The sequence below is a fragment of the Carex rostrata genome, chromosome 7, assembly GCF_964058835.1.
Source record: "Carex rostrata chromosome 7, lpCarRost1.2, whole genome shotgun sequence".
Taxonomy (NCBI): Eukaryota; Viridiplantae; Streptophyta; class Magnoliopsida; order Poales; family Cyperaceae; genus Carex; species Carex rostrata.
The window spans coordinates 7,313,901-7,334,616 of NC_135924.1; the positions used below are offsets into that span (position 1 = coordinate 7,313,901).

At 35.3% G+C, this 20,716-nt stretch overlaps 1 protein-coding gene and 2 long non-coding RNA genes across 5 annotated transcripts in view; 2 read left to right on the forward strand and 1 right to left on the reverse strand.

The window, feature by feature from the left end:
• The first annotated feature begins 3,266 nt into the window (after positions 1–3,266).
• LOC144556726 (mechanosensitive ion channel protein 6-like) overlaps positions 3,267–20,716 on the forward strand; it is a 45,084-nt gene continuing 27,634 nt past the window's right edge. For 2 of the 3 annotated variants that reach the window (XM_078305133.1, XM_078305134.1), the window contains exons 1-3: positions 3,267–4,534; positions 4,805–5,295; positions 7,066–7,189. In XM_078305133.1, the coding sequence (XP_078161259.1) occupies positions 3,326–4,534; positions 4,805–5,295; positions 7,066–7,189 (1,824 nt within the window). In that variant the 5' untranslated portion in view covers positions 3,267–3,325. Of the gene's footprint in view, positions 4,535–4,804; positions 5,296–7,065; positions 7,190–7,264; positions 7,559–7,808; positions 8,012–8,118; positions 8,466–20,716 lie in introns of those variants that run through there. The other variant, XM_078305132.1, reaches the window with a different exon arrangement.
• Positions 14,806–16,681, forward strand: LOC144557550 (uncharacterized). The gene is made up of 4 exons (XR_013512700.1): positions 14,806–15,010; positions 15,087–15,146; positions 16,130–16,177; positions 16,625–16,681. It is a non-coding gene; the product is annotated as an uncharacterized LOC144557550 (long non-coding RNA).
• Positions 17,419–18,672, reverse strand: LOC144557567 (uncharacterized). Its single transcript, XR_013512704.1, has 2 exons — positions 18,382–18,672; positions 17,419–17,776 (listed from the first exon to the last, which is right to left on the reverse strand). It is a non-coding gene; the product is annotated as an uncharacterized LOC144557567 (long non-coding RNA).

Genomic DNA, 20,716 nt, shown 5'->3' on the forward strand with positions numbered 1-20,716 from the left:
AGGGTTGTCAGATAGGTTCCGGGGAGCTCGACGACCATTAATCTCCACCTCACACTTCGTCCAATGGTTTTGATGGCCCACAAACAGCTCGAAGGGCACTAATTTGTTATCATGGACATCCATTAGAAATTTTAGAACCTTCTTATCATCCCCACTCAGATTTTTCGACGCTATGCCGGCCATTGTACCCTAAGAGGATGTTGCCTGTCGAAAATAACAGAGGTGCCAGTAGTCCACTGGAAAGTTCTTTATCATAACCAGTACTCTTCTCCTTGGAGGCAGGAGGGAGGAGGGGTCCAGGCAACTCCATGGAAGCACTTGGAGCCCAAAATCCCTTTCTAAAAGTAGGATTCATGCAGAATCTGGTTCGACAATAACCAGTCAGAGGAGTGCACTAGATACCCAAGCCTAGTGGATTGTAGCTTCCAATTAGGGGTGGAACCTCCATACCTGGCTACTAAGTATAAGGTGAGCTCCTCTTTCGTTGGTTGATAGGCCGGCACAAAATGAACCATGACCACCCCATCTTGGAGATCAATTAGAAGCCTATTATGTTCATCTATAGGAGAGAGGAAGCATAACTGTTTGTCTAGTTGTTGGAGTGGTGGATAGAGGGCGTCCATTAGAAAAGAAGAGGAGAAAGGCACACATTTCTAACTTTAAGAAATGTGTGTGAAAATTTTAAAAATGAGAAGACAGCTATGTCTCATGGCGTCCCTATGAACGCCATGGCATATCTTCAAATCTAAAAGAAAACGAAAAATAAAAAAAATTATATAGTGGGCCTATAAGCCAAGTCTGACTGCAAAATAACAAAAAAAAAAAAAATTCTAAATGGTATGTCATAAGCCATCTCGACCAAAAAAAGAAAAAAAAAGTGGGACGCGATAAGCCATGCCGACCAACAAAAAGAAAAAAGAAAAGAAAAAAGTAGGACGCCATGGCATACTATGATCACTACCGCAACTCATGAAAGATCCAAAGACATCCAGATCTCTCTTTCCTTCTAATTCTTTCCTTTCTTTGGTTGGGCTAGACAATGGCGGGCCACTTTTTTTTTTTCCGGTTGGAATGGCCGAAGGCGTCCCACTTCGTAGTAATTTTCTTTTTTGTTTTCGTAGTGTTAAGATGTGCCAGGAACATTATGAGTCGTCACTGCCTTCTCATTTAAAAATTTTTCACATTGTATTTCTTATTTTTAATTTTTTTTAATTTTTCTTTGAATAAAAGTTTCAAATTTCGGGAATTAGAGCTTGCATACTAAAATAACAAAAAGAAAAAACACACACACACAACAACAACGCTGTTTTTGACTGTCGAGCACCTACGGGTTTCTCTCAACAAAAAAAAAAGACTGTTGAGTAAATCGAATCTAATATTAGTATATTACTACGTTCACAGATCGAGATTCTTCTCTTCCAGTAAAGCACTGATCCTGTTAGCCATTACTTATCGAATTCGTATCCTCTGAGATATCTCAAACTTTGCGTGACTTTATGAAAAATCTCAACTGTTTAAATACGTATTACACGAATCTCAAAGCACACATAATACCGACCCCTACATCGCCCCCCGAATAGACACCGGACACGCAAAAGTTGAGATATCTCAAAGGATGTGCACTCATACTAATCCCAATATCCCACCCGCAACAGTGAATCATCTTCAAATTAAAAAAAAAAGTGAATAATCTTGGCATGCCACGTATCCCACTACTGAAATTTTTTTCATAAATCATAAATAATTAAATCAATTTTATGGAACCAATATGATTGCTTTTTTAAAAAAAAAAAAAAAAACCATAAGTATCGAACGGACTGTTCGGTCTCACAATTCCCTTTTCTCCAGACCGAACGGACCATTCGGTCTCAATTTTTTTTTTTTTCAATTTTTCATGATTGCTGCAAAATTTCTGCCACAAAAGATCCCATCAATAATAACTTTTTCTCAAGACGGACCATACGGTCTCTACTATTTTTCTTATGATTTTATTAGAATGTTAGTAAAAATGAGAAATTAACTCTATTTAATAATTTTATCAAATGAAAGTCGGTTAAAAGGAACAAAGGAACAGATGGTTTCATGCATGGGGCCCACATGGCCAAAATACGACACGTCTCTCTATTTTGTTTAAAAGAATAAGAAATTTTTATATTTTAATCCTTCATATCTTTAATGAGGAGGGTTGAAATGCCTCGTGTTTTTGTGCCTCCATTATGTCTCCATCATGCCTCTATCTCTCTTCATCATTTTGAAAGTTTAAACAGTTGATCCGAACCGCTCAACCTAACCTCCATACTAAAATATCTTTGGAGACCAAATTTTATATTTTTATGAATTTTTTTACTATTTTCTTAGATAGGTACAAAATCAGTAAATCTGAACCATCTAAAAACAATATTTTTTTACCTATCTAAAAAAATAGTAAAAAAAATTCCTAAAAATATAAAATTTGGTCTCCAAACATATTTTAGTATGGAGGTTAGGTTGAGCGGTTCGGATCGACTGTTTGAACTTTCAAAATGATGGAGAGAGATGGAGGCATGATGGAGGCATTTGAACTCTCCTCATCTTTAATTTACATATTTTATAAACAAACCTTTAAATTTTCATATTTATAAATAAGTACAAAAATAAATTCATAAGAATTTTAAAAAAAATACGGAATATTACAAATTCCCCCTTTATAAGAATTTTGTTCTCAAAATTCAGACGAATAATATTTAAATCGAACGGAACATAATAGATAATGATCAAATGAAATTTAACAGATCTAAAAGAAAATATTAAACTTGAGTTTATTTAACTTACATAATTTTGATACATTTACCAACCGATCAGTGACCGAATAAAAAATAGAGCCGTATGGTAGGTCTTGAGAAAAAGTTATCATGATGAGATCTTCTGTGGCAGAAATTATGTAACAATCGTGAAGAATTGGAAAAACTGAAAAAAAAAAAATTGAGACCGAACGGTCCATTCGATTTGGAAAAAAGAGAATTGTGAGACCGAACGGTCCGTTCACTGCTTATGATTTAAAAAAAAAAAAAAGTAATTATGTTAGTTCCATAAAATTGATTTAATTATTTATAATTTATGAAAAAAATTCCCACTGCTGACCCTCCTTTCACCGCAACAGTGAGTCACCGACCCGAGTAAACAAGACCGCAAATTTATATGCAGAAAGGAGCTCTTACTTCCAAAACCCTACGCAGGTTTCTTTCTCTTTCTCTTTTTTCTCTTTTTTTTTCACTTTTCATCTCCTTCACATTTTCTCTCTCGTGTGCTACGACACTCTACATTGTACTAAAATTTCTTTCTCGCCATGGATACACTGCGCACATCGGTGAAACCGAAACCGTACGACCGCAAGCAGGACAAGCTTCCGATCCCCCACGATCGACACGAGGTGGTCGTGAAGATAGATGGCAACGGCCAGAACCACGTCGAGACCAACTCAGCAGCCACCGCCTCTTCTCCGAATTCCCAAGTGTGGAGAGAAAGCAGTTATGACTTCTCGCAAGAAGGCGGAGTTGGCAATGGCGGGTTCACCTTTCACAGTAGCCCCACTGACGATCCGCCGTCTCGGCTAATTAGTTCGTTTTTACGAAAGAGAGACACCACCGGCGTTACAATGTCGCCGGCAGTGGACCTCGAGATGGACTTCTTCAACAAGGGTTCTTCTCTAGGCTCTGAATCAAAGGAGCATCGTATTTCGTTCCAAGATGCCTTGGAACAGTCGCTTCCCCGCGAATCGAATGATAGCTCTTCCTCTTCATCTGATGAGAAGAAGAAAACGAACCATCGTGGCGCCCGGGGCAATGACGCTGGGGGCGATGACGGTGAAGTTATCCGTTGCACATCAAATTCATCAATCGGCCGATCATCTTCTCTGCTCCGGGTCAAGACCCGGTCTCGTTTATTGGATCCACCACCACAGCACCCTCCATCGCCAGTTCAAAATCCCAACCTGGACAGGAGATCGGGCCGGCCACCAGTGCCCAGGTCAGGGCAACTCAAATCGGAGGCGATGGGGGGTAAATCAGGCCCCGCTGATGAGGATGATGATGACCCCCTCATGGATTCTGACATACCCGATGAACTGAAGAAAACAAAGTTTGACATGTGGACCATCTTACAATTGCTTAGTTTGATACTGATAATTGCATTATTGGTGTGCAGCCTAGTGATTCCATGGCTGACGAGGCAAACCGTTTGGAGCCTCCATCTATGGAAATGGGATGTACTAATCTTGACTCTTATATGCGGTCGGCTAGTCTCCGGCTGGTTTGTTCGTGTGGCTGTGTTCTTCATCGAACGAAATTTCCTACTGAGGAAGAAAGTGTTGTACTTTGTTTACGGCGTCAAGAGTGCTGTACAGAATTGTCTTTGGCTTGGCCTTGTTCTCATTGCATGGCACTATTTGTTCGATAGAAAAACCTCGCACAGCCCCGTGTTGCCTTATGTTAGCAAGATCCTTTTCTGCCTCCTTGTTGCGACTATCCTACGCCTTGTCAAAACGCTGCTTCTCAAAGTACAAATTCTCATTAAAGTTAATTATTTAGTTGTTATTTTGATCAACTTCATGAGTGAGATTAAGTAATTTACTTAAATATCCTTTTTAGAAACTATAGTACCAGAGAATTTTACTAATCACAAAGAATGTAGTTTGGTTGTACATATGACCACCTATTAATCATTATTTTGTCTAGTCTGAGGTAATTACAACTCTAATTGATAGTTAGAAAGCAATTCATATCTTTTATTCTAATGCTAACAGTTGATTTTGTGGTTATTACTTTAGGTACTGGCAGCCTCCTTTCATGTCAGCACATACTTTGATCGGATCCAAGAAGCCCTTTTCAACCAATATGTGGTAGAGACTCTTTCTGGGCCTCCGGTTTATGAAGATAACCAGACAATGGTTGAAGTTCAGAGGCTTCAAAAGGCCGGTGCAACAATGCCGAGCGATCTCCAGGCAACGGCGCTGCCTGCTAAGAACAGTGGCCAAATAGGTAAAGGCATCCGCCTCTCAAGGGCATTGTCGGGAAACAAAAAAGAAGAAGGCATCACCATTGACCAACTCCATAAGCTAAACCAGAGAAATATATCTGCGTGGAACATGAAAAGATTAATTCGGATTGTGAGGTACGGGGCATTGACGACACTGGACGAGCGGATCCCGCTAAAAGCTGCAGATACGGTGGAGGATTCCACAACACATATACTCAGTGAGCAAGAGGCCAAAATTGCCGCCAGGAAGATTTTTACTAATGTGGCCAAGCCTGGTGCCAAGTGAGTTTTAAAATTCTTTTAATTACCAAATTTCTCATACTTGAAATGGTGGTGGTACGTAGCAGATAGGTCTAGTTTGGTTCAGATGATGAAGGGTTTGGGTGTCTAGTCATTTAGATTGGATCAATATTTTAGTTTTTGTATTGGGACTTGGGGCTTCAAAATTAGGTCATCTTTGAGTTTGGGGGCAAGTGCTATTCTCAGGTTTTCAAGTTTTGGGCTGGTCGGATTTGCAATTGGGTCAGTTGGTCAATTTCTTCTAAAACTGACATTGGTTAGTTTGTAAGGTCAGATGCTCTATATTCACTTGACTAGACCTGCATTTCATTGTACTTAGCTATTTTTTTGTTCCCTCACTGAGTCGCTGACTACACAACTACCATTTTGCTCAAATTAAGGGCTCTGGTGCATTTAAACTCGAAATAAATAGAAAACAGAAACTTTTGTATGGTGATGAATGTCTTCAGTTTCTTATTCTACTATTTTCCACCTTTAGCATTCCTCCAATCTAATATTAGAGTGGCCTAATTTTGGAAAAGTTGAAATTGGTGCTAGATGATAGGAATTAATTGAATTTTTATATAGAGAAATGTATATATATACCCATCATAACTTTGTGATTTAGATATTTCCCCTTCAAAGTATAAACATTAGTTATTTCCCCATCTAAACTCACTTATTTTGTTAATATCCCCATTTGTTCATTAATCAATTAAAAACACTGTCTAATATTAGCAAAAAAACGACCAATTTACCCTTATCGTCAGACTTCATGTATCGCTAATTCCTGCCCGGCCCTTCCCGCGATTACCAAAATCAATTTAAGTTACCAGTGATTTTGGGTGGTTTCCAGATGTTTAAGTGTGTTTTGAAATGCATATTTCATAAGTATTTTTGTGAACCCATATAAAGATATACTTTCCTTTCACAACTTATTGTCCTAAATCCTGATTCGCTGAGACAGTAGAAATATATACACTGTCTGTTCAATACCAGCAGTTTGAATATAACAAAGATAGAAAGAGAAAGAGAAGTGACAAACATTGGTTTTTGTTAGCAAAACTACTACTTGGAATAAAGGAGAAGGAACTTGACCTTCAAAAAGGGGAGAAGGAACTCAGTATACAAGGTGGAGATCAATCATTATACACTTAAACTACTATCGGAAATTGAAATTAGAATATGTAGCAGAAATTGGGAATGAAATAGCACAAACATCTATAAAATCAGTAAAATCTCTCGCTGTCTTTCCTCTTGGTGTTCTTTCTTGCGGATTCTTTCACTGGTGATTTTTATTTAGTATGAATATTTTTCTGAGTCTTCCCTAGTTTAAGCTTATTTGCATCGTAATACTTCACTTTTTGTTGAAGAGGAAGGCTTAGCAAAGGGGCAGGGTCGCTGGAAGGGAAGGGTTAGCAAGCCAGGGTAAATTGGTCATTTTTTTATTATTATTAAAGTTGTTTTAATTGATTGAATGAAGAAATGGGAATATTAATAAATAAGTGAATTTAGATGGGGGAAATTACTAATTTTTAAATTTTGATGTGGAAATCTCTAAATCACGAAGTTATGATGGGCATATATATGAATTTCTGTTTTATATATAACCAAATTGGAAATTTATGGTTAGTTGAAGACCTGTAATTTTATTTCATTTTCGAGTTTAAAATGGAGATAGTGGCTTCATTCAGTATAATTCAAATTTGAAATCATTGGTTGACCAAATTATGTATTGTTTCTTTACTAATAGATAGCATGTGGCACTGCTAGGTACATTTACATCCAAGATCTCTTGCGTTTTATGAGGCAAGAAGAAGCAACAAAAACAATGAATCTTTTCGAAGGAGCACATGAACACCAACGAATTAGCAAAAGGTCACTGAAAAACTGGACGGTAATGGTTTCTACTAAAATAATTATCTCTTGGTGGTTACATTTATTAAGACTAATTTTCTTGTACGCATTGCAGGTCAATGCATTTAGAGAGCGCAAGGCTCTTGCCTTGACACTTAACGACACAAAAACAGCTGTGAATAAACTTCACCAGGTAGCAAATGTGGTTGTGGGCGTAATCGTCTTTGCACTCTGGCTTCTGATTTTGGAAATTGCTACAACACATTTCTTTGTTTTTCTTTGCTCTCAACTTCTCCTGGCAGGGTTCATCTTTGGGAACACTTTGAAGACATTATTTGAAGCTATTATATTTTTGTTTGTAATGCATCCCTTTGATGTTGGTGACCGATGTGAGATTGAAGGAGTTCAGGTAAAAGGATCATTATTTTTGGCAACTTTCTCAGCTTCTTGTTATTATTATCTTTATTTGACTTCATTGTTGTTATTATTATTATTACTATTATCATTTTTGGCATGTCTTGGCTGTTTTCTATCTAGAAAGAATTAGAAAATGAACATGTTCTGTTAAAACTAGCACATTTTTTTAATATTTTGGAGTACATTTTGTGAGAATAACCTTCGAATATGTTAATGAATTTCCGTGGTGATTCTGATGTCAGGTTATTGTTGAGGAGATGAATATCATGTCGACAGTATTTCTGAGATATGATAATTTAAAGATATACTATCCTAACAGCATTCTTGCCACCATACCAATAAGCAACTACTACCGCAGCCCTGACATGGGAGATTCCATCGATTTCTCCATTCATGTCGCCACACCATTAGAGAAGATTGCAAAGATGAAGGAGAGAATAATCCAGTTAAGCATTTTTTTATTTATTTTACCTTTCATTTTATCACTTCTTTTCATTTTAGTTTGTATGCTTGAGTGGGGTAAATCATTTTTTTAACCTGAAATTTAAATAGGTTCATGGAGAACAAAAAAGAGCATTGGTATCCGGGCCCAATGGTTGTATTGAGAGATGTCGAAGACAGTAATAAGTTGACTGTATCAATCTGGATGCGGCAACGAATCAACTACCAAGACATGGGAATGAGATTCCAGAGGAGAGAACTAGTGGTACAAGAGATGATTCGGGTTCTTAGAGAGCTTGATATCGAGTACCGCATGATACCTGTTGATGTAAATGTTCGCAATTTGCCCCTTGTAAACTCAGCACGGTTACCTTCCACTTGGTCATCTAGTAACTAATTATATCATTAACTAAAGTTGAGGTTCAGGTATTAAACAATAATTTTGTTCATGCTCTAAATCTAGGCTTGTTGCTGCTGCTGAGTAATTTTCGTTGTAAATATTAATTGAGTTAAAAATTAGTGTAGGTTTGAGCTTAAATTACTTTAGCTTAGTTGTATTACGTGGCCCTTGATCTCTATAGAGCTCTATGATATTTTTTGCACTCTTGTCTGGTACATAATTATATTAGGCCTCTACTTGAACAAAAGTTGATAATTATATTAGGCCTCTACTTGAACAGAAGTTGCCTCTACTTGAATAACCACTTTCATTAATAACCGACATTTTGAGGCCACACACAGGGCCACACAAAATGCTTCGACTCCAGCCTAGTAAATCTGCATTTTACAGATTTTCTCTAATTAAAATGGTTACTACGCAGTACGCACTTAGAGCTAGCTTTACTCCAAACCTATTGATGAACACATTACACGCTAGCTTTTCAATAAATTTTAAAAGACAACTTTTATTTTATTGTTGAGATAGTCGATTAAGTATTACAAGAGATGCTAGCTTTTATTTTTTTTTTCTCTTGCTCAGTACTCATTGAGCAAATTTATATTTTTGAATTTATCTTATTTTAAATGATCAATAAAAGATAAAATTAGAGGGTCGACTAGGGGTGAAAACGGTATGATAATATCTGATTCGTATTTGATCCGTATTTGAAAACTTAGATGTGGATATCCGATATCCGAATATCTGTGGATCGATAAGGATACTAATATGGTTTTACGTTTCAATTATTTGTACTCCGCTAGCCATGCAACTCTAAAAATTACTGCTATGTCCACATTCCCAGAGAAGAAAATCAGAAGGCTCACCTACTCGCTAATCGGGCGCGAATAGACCAATTCGCATTCTCTAGCCTTACTATATGTTATTTTATGACATAGCAAATTAGATGATTTTACATATAGCTCAATGTATAGGTTTTTCATATTTTCATTTTAATCAAAAGAAACCTATGTAATAGCTATCTTGTATATCGTTGGATCAATGCAATTGCCTACGGGCTTTCAACCAAAAAAAAAAAATATTTGTATCCAATTAGTAGATATATACCATAAATTTTAATATATATTATGAAAAATTTATGTTATTTACTTTAATATTTTTATATCATTTTAATAAATATCCGATCTGATCCGGACCTGTTTCCGTATCTGTTTAATGTCCGCTTCGTATTTGTATCCTAAATATATATATATATATATATATATATATAATTTTACCACTGTCGCTCCGTATCCAACGGCCTAGATTGGACCCCTATCTTATTAAAAAAAAAATAATAATAACTACAACAATACAACAATATGGAGAACAGGTCAAAACCAGACTATTCTGAAACTTTAACCTTAATATCGAAAGGTTCAATGCCCAAAACGATTAATGCAATGTCTAAGTTACCTGCAGGTTCTGTGGGCCGGCGTAACCCCCAAATTTCTTCAAAAAGAAAAAAAGAAAATTGACTATGGGAAAAAATGTAGGCCCTGATAATTGTCTCTCCATTCTAATTTTTTCATTATTCTTTTAATTTTATTTGTTCAATCTCGTTCACATTTCTCACGATCTATAAAAAATTCTGCGAATCTAAAACCACGAACGTCTTCTACACAATTTTATATTTCAAATGAGATTCATGATGACATACTTTCGAGCTCGTTGTCACACAAATATTTATACCTCGACATCTAAGTATTTATACCTAGTATTTTTCACATATGACATTGCTGACATTTAAAAATATTAATATCAAGTATTACAAGTATTTATACCTATGCACTGAAGTATTTATACCTATGTGGTCAACTATTTTTGTTAGAGAAAGGTTAACGCAGGGACGATTGGAGAAGGTTGATGCAGAGATGCGGGGTCCATGATTGGAGATAAATACTTACAAGTATATGTATAAATACTTGTACGATGAGGTATAAATACTTGTGTGACGATGAGCCCGAAAGTATGTCATCGTAGTTCTCATTTGAAAGATAAAATTGCGTAGAATACGTTCGTAGTTTTAGATTCGCAAAATTCCTTAGATCGTGAGAAATGTGGACGACATTGAAAAAAGGAAAAAAAAATCACTTCTAAAAACGTGTATAATTTTTCTTCCCATGTAGTTTGAGTGGCCCTCCATATAGTCATATCAAGTTAGACATGCAAGTATTAATATCTTAATTTGCAAGTATTAATTTATTATTTTCCAAGTATTTATACCTATGAATTTAATTAAACTTAGAAGACCACAGTGTTTTGAATAAATTTAATTAAACTAATTAGTTAAGTTAGTTTATGGAAGTTAAAATCTGTTTAAGAGATGGGGGGTGATGAGGAGATGTGGGATTCACGATTGGGGATAAATACTTACAAGTATATGTATAAATATTTGCACGATAAGATATAAATACTTGTGTGACGATGAGACTGAAAGTATGTCATCATGGATCTCATTTGAAAGATAAAATTGCGTAGAAGACGTTTGTGGTTTTAAATTCACAAAATTCCTCATAGATCGTGAGAAATGTGAACGACATTGAAAAAAGAAAAAAAAAAAACCACCTCTAAAATATGTTTAAGAGATGGGAAATGAGAGTGAGAGAATTCATATAATTATTAAAAAATGTAATGGCTAATTAAATGAAACGAAATCCCGTGCTATTCAAAACCTATGTTATACCATGCTATTCTCTTTTTCTCTCTTCTCTGTCTCCTCCTCTTTTGAAGAGAGAGAGAAAAGTGGACAATATGGTGTTACTAGTCTTTCTATGTACTACAATTTTGACATTTCTTTTTTGAAGTATAAAATACTTGTTGACATTAACTTTCAGAATAACCTAAATTCACATCTACCGATCAATCAAATATTTGAGACAACACAAAAGACATCTAAATTGAACACTTAACTAAGACCCGATTACATTATCAATTTAAACCAAATTAATCATGAATTACACCAACCATGCTTCGAAAATATTAGATTTCAGTTTATACTTTGTTTTTGTACTTTTAATCTTGTTTCATAATTTATATAGGTAAAATATAAGGGAGGGGAGGGAAAAATTGGAGTTTTAAATAGGCATTTGTTAATAAATATGAAGGAAAGATATATTGTTGATGTTTTAAAAAAAGCAGGACATTTCAGAAACTTGATTTATTTTTTGCTATCATTGGTAAAGATTTTTTTCCTTTGGTTAATAAATTTGAAGAAAGAAATAATTTCCCGTGATTTATTCTTTCATTGTCATTAAGTTGTAACGATTTTTCCTTTTTCATAGAAACAAAATTAGTTAATAAATATTGATTTTTCTTAAATAAATCCATCCTTGGCAACACACGGATAAATTTTTAGTATCAACTGCAATAAAAGAGGAGAGTTCAAATACTTTTATTTTTCAAATTTTAATAACAAAATTTCAAAAACTTAGATGTTAAAATATAACCATTAGATGTGATATATATTATTTTCTCTATATATACATTAAAACATATTACTTTTTTTTTAATGAATTAATAAGTTAAAAAATTAACGTCCATAACTTATCTAGATTAATGTATTTTTGCAAGCTCTTAATACTGATCAAATCAAAGTTGAAATATCTTAATCATTTATATGTATATAGAGAAAATAATATATATCAAATCTAAAGTTTTACTTCGACGTTTAAGTTTTAATTTTTAAATTATTAAATATTTAAAAAATAAAGATATGATAGAGACAAAAATAAAGATATTTGAAACCTTTTCACACTAAAATTACTTAAAATATTGACTTTTCTTAAAATAAACTATCAATAGTATTAGTAGCACATAAGCAAATTACTAGTATTAAACTTTTATATGATAACATTATAATAATCTAGATCGTCTCATATCAGAAATTCATATCACCTAAGATAACAGAATAATTTTATTACAATCCGGATCATTTTAGTCAGACTCTATACAAAATATTAAAAGATTTTGAAAAGAATCTCGTACATATCAACTGCAAAGCCTGAACCAGTGGCTTTTAAACTTTTTTCTAACGAACTGTACTATGTGCTATCTTCACAAAAACCTCTTACAATTCATTATGAACTCATAATTCCATTAGAGGAAGAGGTGGATACAATCGAGAGGGATTCAATGGTGGCAGATTCAACGGAAGATATAACTTAAATTTTTTTTTTTGGGGGGGGGGGGGGGGGGGGGGGGGGGGGGGGGGGGTGAAAATTGCACAAGCTATGCTGTGGTGGCAATTGTCTCTCCCACATAAAATCAAAATTTTCATGTGGCTCATGACCAAAAACAGAATCCTCACTAAAAAACAACTTGTGAAAGAGAGGGTGAAAATGAGAAGTTCAATGTCAATTCTGTAAAAGCATTGAATCTACAAATCATTTATTCTTACTTTGCCCCTTTATCCAGCAAATTTGGTTTTGGATGGGTCTTAGTCAATACTATTATAAAACCTGGTCAAACATAAAAGATATTGTTTAGTTTGCTTGTTCTTTACTTTCACAAATGCAAATTTCATTTTTGATAGTTTTTAGTGCAATTTGTTGGACTGTGTGGAAACTCCGAAATGACTTGTGCTTTAACCATAATAATAATAAATCTTTTCGATCTATCATTCTCATGATTGTGGCTTTGGTGAATTATTGGTCATATTTGGTCAAGAGGCAAGCAAGAGAGGTGATACCAGCTTGGCTACCTACTGTTATTGAAGAAATCCCACTCAGGATATGGGACCCAGAAGACACGCATTTGATCCTGTACCAGTCTCCAGTGGAGGATGCTGCCCCTGAGGAGACCAGTGCTATGGAGTGACCCGTTTTATCTACTTATCCACTCGTTCTACTTTATCTACTATTTTGCTTTTTGGATGTCTATGTTGGATTGATCAGTAGGATATTATGCAGATTCTATCTTAGCTAGTATCAATTTAGTGTTTGGACTCCAATTACATATTTTGGTTTGATGCATATTTTGTAAGTGACTTGCTGTTTCTTTAATGAAACGGGCTACGGCCTTTTATCAAAAAAAAAAAAAAAGGAAGATATAACCCATATTCTTGGGTTAGAGCTCCTAAATAGTCTGTATGCTGTTTGTTTTGGGTAGTTTTATAGTGTTGCATCACATGTTTAGTTTCCCTTTATTTTGGATACTTGTTAGGTGTACTGTGTTTTTGGTACATGTGGTTGCTTTGGCTATGATGAGGCTATTTTGTTGTACTGTTTTTAGTTTGACTGCTAGCTTGTTTCAGCTATTGTATCTGTTATAGTTCCAGTTTTTTTGGAATTGACACAGTAAGACAATTTGATTTCTAATGAAATCGATGAAAATTACCCACTTTCTCAAAAAAAAACATTTCATTATGAACAGAATTAATTCGAATTTTGATCGGACTCCAGATCTAAACAGAAATATTCTATTGCCTCAGATAATATGGACTCTCATATCCAATGTTGTAAAAAATGTCCATTTAAATCAATTAATTAGTTGATTAGTTGTTGGTGGTAATCAAATTGTCACAGATTTTCTAGATTAATCGACTAATTTTTTTCGATTATTCTCAATTATTCTCCATTAATCATTTAATAGTATGCTGTTCGTCCGATAACTGCATACCGTTATGTACAAACACTTCTCATATCAGTACCCATTTAAGCTTTCCATCTGAACGCAAGTATAAAAAAACATCAATATATACGTACTATATTATATTACCAGTAGAGAATAAAAATGAATATAAGAATTGAAAATTTTGAACTGAATTTTACTGTTAATGTGAGAAAAAAAAATTTAGTTTGAGTAAATTTTTTTTTTTACCACCTAAACAGCACTTTCGGAATTACTGTCAAACATAGCCTGTCCTGGCATACTATAAAAAACGATTTCATGTGTTGTAATGCTGTCTTTGACTGTCGAGTAAATCCGATCTAATATTACGACTCCCGAGACCACCTTTTATCTCCCAATTGGACCATCCTTCCAGTAAGGCACTGATTACGTTCCAATACAATTTTAAAAACCTAATCTCCGCCCAATTTTCCCCAAAAAGGAATACCAATCCCACCCACAACACGCCACGTTACCACGTATCCCACTACTGACTCCTTTCAAAAAAGGAAATTTTTTTTATTTGCCACTAGAAAGCTTGAAAATTAGTTATTTATCACTCCAAAACATAAAATCATAAAATTAAGCAAATTGTCACAATTATACACTAAATTCAGATTTTTGATTTATATTATTTTGAAAATTCAACAAATTATAATATTGATCAAAATACCCCCGAAGATTATGTGAAATACTGAAAATTCAACAAATTATAAAATGGCGATCATCTCCTCTGGCAATGGCGACTCTCCGTTTTTCTCCATTTCCTCTTCTCCTGTCTCACTTCTCCGTCCCTCTCTCCCCTCTTCCCGCCAATTCTTCCCTTTCGCATCTCTCCACCCTCACAGATCGCTTTCCATTTCTCCAACTCGCTTTCTCTCATTCGCTCTCGCTGAATCCGACTCCACTAAATCGCTTGATGACTAGTCCAGTCTACTACTACTCCAAGAGCTATCCGTAAGTTCTCTCTTTTTCTTTTTCGAAAAAAAATATATATATACTCTTCATATATCTTGTTCTTGTTGAATTTCAGGATAGTTTGAAGCTTCCTCCTGATTTCCTCTCTTCACTCCCCAAAGATCTCCGTATTGATGTAAGCTCATTCCTTTCAGAATGATTTTTCCTTCATTTGATTTTCTTTTCTGACAAGGTATATATATATAGAGTTAGGCTGGGGTGCTATGGATAGCACAGTGGCCTCTATGCTACGGCTCAATATTCGAGTTTTCAAAATCCAAACGGTCGATCCGAACCGTTCAACTTATTCTCCATATTAATATCTGCTTGGAGACCAAATTTTACATTTTTCTGAATTTTTTTACTATTTATTAAGTATTTTACAAAATTGTTGATCCAACGGTGGCTGCACAAAACAGTAAAACCGTTGGATTAGCGATTTTCAAAGTGGCTTAATAAATAGTAAAAAAATTCAGAAAATTATAAAATTTGGTCTCCAAGCAGATATTAATATGGAGAATAAGATGAGCGGTTCGGATCGACCTTTTGGATTTTGAAAACTCGAATATTGAGCCGTAGCATAGAGGCCACTATGCTATCCATAGCACTCCAGCCTAACTCTATGGGCTATGGTGCATTGCAATGCATAGGCCATGGTGTGCATTGGACCATAAATCACCGATTCAAAGTCCAAATGACCGATCTAAACCGTTCATCTTGTTCTCCATATTAATATGTGCTTGGAGACCAAATTTTATATTTTTTGAAATTTTTTTACTATTTATTAAGCCACTTTGAAAATCGCTGATCCAACAGTGGCTTCTGATTTTACTGTTCCAAACAGTCACTGTTGGATCAGCGATTTTCAAAGTGACTTAATAAATAGTAAAAAAATTCCAAAAAATATAAAATTTGGTCTCCACGCACATATTAATATGGAGAACAAGATGAACGGTTTGGATCGGTCATTTGGACTTTGAATCGGTGATTTATGGTCCAATGCACACCATGGCCTATGCATTGCAATGCACCATAGCCCATCTCTCTCTCTCTCTCTCTCTCTCTCTCTCTATATATATATATATATATATATTTCGTTGATTCTAATATGTACTGAAGCTTAATGATGCGGCATTTGATCTATCAAATGGACCTGTGATGGATGAGGTTAGTTCTGCTCTTTTTTCTTTTTCAGATATCTGATTCAATAGTACAAAATTATGCTAGGTCAATTTGCTAAGACATAAGGTTACTTGAAATATATAATCATGATGGAAATTGATGAGATGCTCATCAACTTAGTTTCATGAAATTTACAATTGTCTATCCACTTAGCTTCTTTTCCTCTCTTCTAAAATTGCTAGGATTTTAATTTTGACATTTAACAGTAGAGTTAACTAATAAATTAGGCAAGCAATGGCTTGTGGTGGCCAGAATATACTTTCAAAAATTAATACCACATCCAGTAAAATTTAGTTAATGAAGTCTTTTTAAATAAATGATAACTACATAATGTTGTCTTTAATTTAAATTCAATTTTATAGAAATGCTCGTAATGATTATTGAGACATATTTTTCTTTTTTTAAAACAAATTCTTGGATTTCCTGTTACAGTGTGGTGAAGAACTGGGAGAAATGTTGCTAAATCTGTCTCGTGCTTGGGAACATGGCATAATTGTGTGGGGAGGGGAGGGTTAAGGGAAGGAAGAAAGGGATTTGGGTGGGGAGGGGAGGGGAGGGACAAGGCGAAGGCGTCGAGGGAAGAGGTGATTTGGGAAGGAAGAAAGAGATTTCGAAAGGGATAAGGCGACGAGGGAGAGCTGCATGCTCACAACCACCTTTGGATGCGAATTGGATGGCGTACCGAGAATGCTATAAGATATGGAAGCAGATGCGACTATCTCAAAATTTCTACTATAAGCATATACAAAGGGGCCAAAATGACATGGCCGGTTACTTAGTTAAGGGTAGAATGGGAATCTCGGATTATGTGGGATATACTTTTTCAATTTTTGTTGATTAGAGGAATGTATTAAGAACATATGGTATAGTAGTATACAAATATTACTTTGCAACATTCTGGTAAATAGAAACGCCTATGGGCATTTGAAAGTAAAAAAAAATGATGTATATGTAAACAAAGATATACAAGAATGAGCAATAAAGATTCTGTTTCCATCTCTATCCTTGCTCTAATTTTTAGACCACCGAATTGAATAATTCATTTAAAGAAGAACAAAGAGATTTAAAGGTCATACTGTTAAAAGCTTCTTTTTACTGGTAAGTGAACAATACTATTCTGAATTGTATTAGAGGTACATCCCTCATTTTGATATTTACCAGTCAAGAGAAAAATGAAACAAGAAATATTAGCTTAAGTACAAAAGATTTCACAAACACTGCAAATATTTCCAAAGAAGCCAAGCATTTCATTTTATTGAATCAAGAAGTAATTTACAACCTAAAACAATTATCCCTCTAATTACAATATAAAAATTGTATGTTTTTATTTTTTTTCACCCATGTGCACTACCCTTTTATACATCCAAGTCTACAAACACCACACAATCAAATATAGTTTGATTCTTACCAAATATTTCAGAATTAGTTTAGAAGATACAATCAATCTAGTTTCAGCTTTCAAAATATCACCAAAATGACGACCTTTACAATTTAAATCCTAAATTATCTATACAAAACGAAGTTCAAATAGCTAAACCAAAAGCTCCATATATATACAATTTAACTACCTCTACTTGTCTAAACCTGCAAAGTGAATAACAAACAATCATTATCCAAAAGTATCTAATCGGCATGAAAGCATATGATTTATTTAATTAAAATTTCATCAGGATGGTAATGTCGTCTTTTTGGTACATTACCAGTATCAAAAACAGTACCAGTATCAACAAACCCACAAAATAAATCTTAAACATTAATCCTAAAACTAATTCAACAAACCCACAAAATAAAAACCTTAAACATTAATCCTAAACCTAATTCAACAAACCCACAAAATAAAAACAGTACCAGTATCATGTTTTTATGGGTTATAAGGGATTTCGTTTTTAATTTTGTAAGGTTACACCTAGACTGGTTAATTTTCAACATATAACTTCTCCCTTCTTCATTTGGTCAGTCTTGGTTGAGACAAAAGCAGGAATTACCAACCTTTTACTAGCTAAACTAATACAGTACAAACCGTTAAGCAAAAACTAAGCAAGCAATTCACAAAAATGGAATATTCAGTTATTGGTCCTTTTCCAAAAGAATCCTGGTCCTGAATTTCCATTTGTCTCAAATTAGTCCTCAAACTTTGAAACAGCTCGGAGAGAGAGAGAGAGAGAGAGGGAGAGAGAGAGAAGAATGACCTGAGAAAGATGAGAGCCACGGGGTCCCTAGGCGAGTTCTTAGAACAACGATCGAAGACTCAATTACTTCGCAGGGAACGACAAGAGAGGGCGTAGGGGTGATTGCAGCTATTGTCTCTAGAGTAAGGATCCAAGTAGGAATCGCAGAGGGTGGATTCGAGGAGGGCGAGGTATGGATGCCTTCAATCTACTTTCCTTTTGTAGTGGAGAGGGAGACGGAGAACTGGAGAAGTAACGCCATCGGACACCCCCGTCTCCCGTTTAGCTTCCGATCGAAGAAGAAGAGGCGAAGGGAATTAGATATGTTGAACTGAAGAAAATACTAAAATACATTTTTTATATATTATTTTTTAGAATAATTTAAATTAAAAATCTTGAATTTAGTGTATAATTGTGACAATTTACTTAATTTCATGACTTTAGAGTGGCAAATAATTAATTTTATGTTTTGAGGTGACAAATAAATAATTTTTAAGTTTTGGAGTGACAAATAAAAATTTTTCCTTCAAAAAAACCTACCCGCCCTTTTCTTAATTTCTTTATCGCCATTTTCGTCGCTTGGATCTTTGTTGATATGGCCACCTGGATATAGTGAGTCACCGCCCCGAATAAACAAGGCCGCAAATTTGTCAATGTACGTGCTTTGACTTAAACCTATAAGTCTATTTGATCTATCTCGGTAGATCTTTATGCCTAGTATATAGACAGCCTCGCCCAAGTCCTTCATTGAAAATACTTTCTTCAACGAAGACTTGGCTTGTTGCAAAAGAGGAATATCATTTCCCATTAGTAGTATGTCATCTACATATAAGATAAGAAAGGCGATGGCACTCCCACTAGTCTTTCTATACACACAAGGTTCTTCTTCACATCTGACGAAGTCAAGCTTTTTGACTTCCTCGTCAAATCGAAGATTCCAACTCCGTGATGCTTGCTTTAATCCATAAATAGACTTAAGAAGTTTGCATACCTTCCCAGCTTCTTTTGGATCCTCAAAACCCTCAGGTTGTGTCATGTACACATCCTCTTCTAAATTTCCATTTAAGAAGGCGGTTTTGACATCCATTTGCCATATTTCATAATCATGAAATGCGGTAATTGCTAGGAGTATCCGAATTGACTTAAACATAGCCACGGGCGAAAAAGTTTCATCATAATCTATACCGAGAATCTGTTTGAAACCTTTCGCTACTAGCCGTGCTTTGTATATAGTCATCTTACCATCCATGTTTGTTTTCATTTTGAAAACCCACTTGTTAGCTATGAGTTTTACCCCATCAGGTGGTACAACTAGGTTCCAGACCGTGTTGTCATACATGGACTGTATTTCGGATCTCATGGCCTCCAGCCATTTATCAGAGTCTGGTCTATCCATTGCTTCCGCATAGGTCAAAGGACCTTCAGTGTCATAGACTGAGATCTCGTGCAATCCCAAGTACCTCTCGGGTGCATGGACTGTTCTTGTTGACCTACGTAGCACTTGTTCTTCGGGCTGTCGAGCTTGATCCACAATGGTCTGCGGATCTAGTTCTTCTTCAACTTGCGTTGAAGTACTTGAGCTCGGGACTAGAACCTCATCCACAACTACTTGTGGATTTGGTACTTCCAGATGCTCATCAGTCGAAAAATCAAGAGGTGGGTTAATCTGATCTGGTTCATATATTGTATTGTGTGATGTATCTTTAATTTCTTCAAGTATTACATTACTCCCACTACTTCTTTTTGCATGAAACTCGTTCTCCAAAAATATACCATGACGAGCAACAACTATTTTGTTCTCAGATTGGTAATAGAAGTAATATCCTTTCGTTTCCTTAGGATACCCTACGAAAAAACATTTGTCAGCTTTGGGATCAAGTTTGCCAGACGTCGGGCGTTTGACAAATACTTCGCAACCCCATATTTTAAGATAAGACATATTTGGGAGTTTCCCAAACCATAACTCGTATGGAGTCTTTTCTACTGACTTGGATGGAACCATATTTATTGTTCATGCAGCAGTTTCTAGTGCGTGCCCCCAGAAGGATTTCAGAAGAGTTGCTTCACTCATCATGGAACGAACCATGTCTAACAGAGTTCGATTCCGTCTCTCAGAAACACCGTTCCATTGCGGTGTCCCCGGAGGTGTGAGCTGTGAGACTATCCCACATTCCTTTAAGTACTCTTTAAACTCAAAACTCAAGTATTCGCCTCCACGGTTAGAACGTAGAGCCTTAATACTTTTGTTCAATTAATTTTCTACTTCAGTCTTGAATTCTTTGAACTTGTCAAAGGATTCAGACTTATGTCTCATCAAGTAGACATAACCGTATCTACTGTAATCATCAGTAAATGT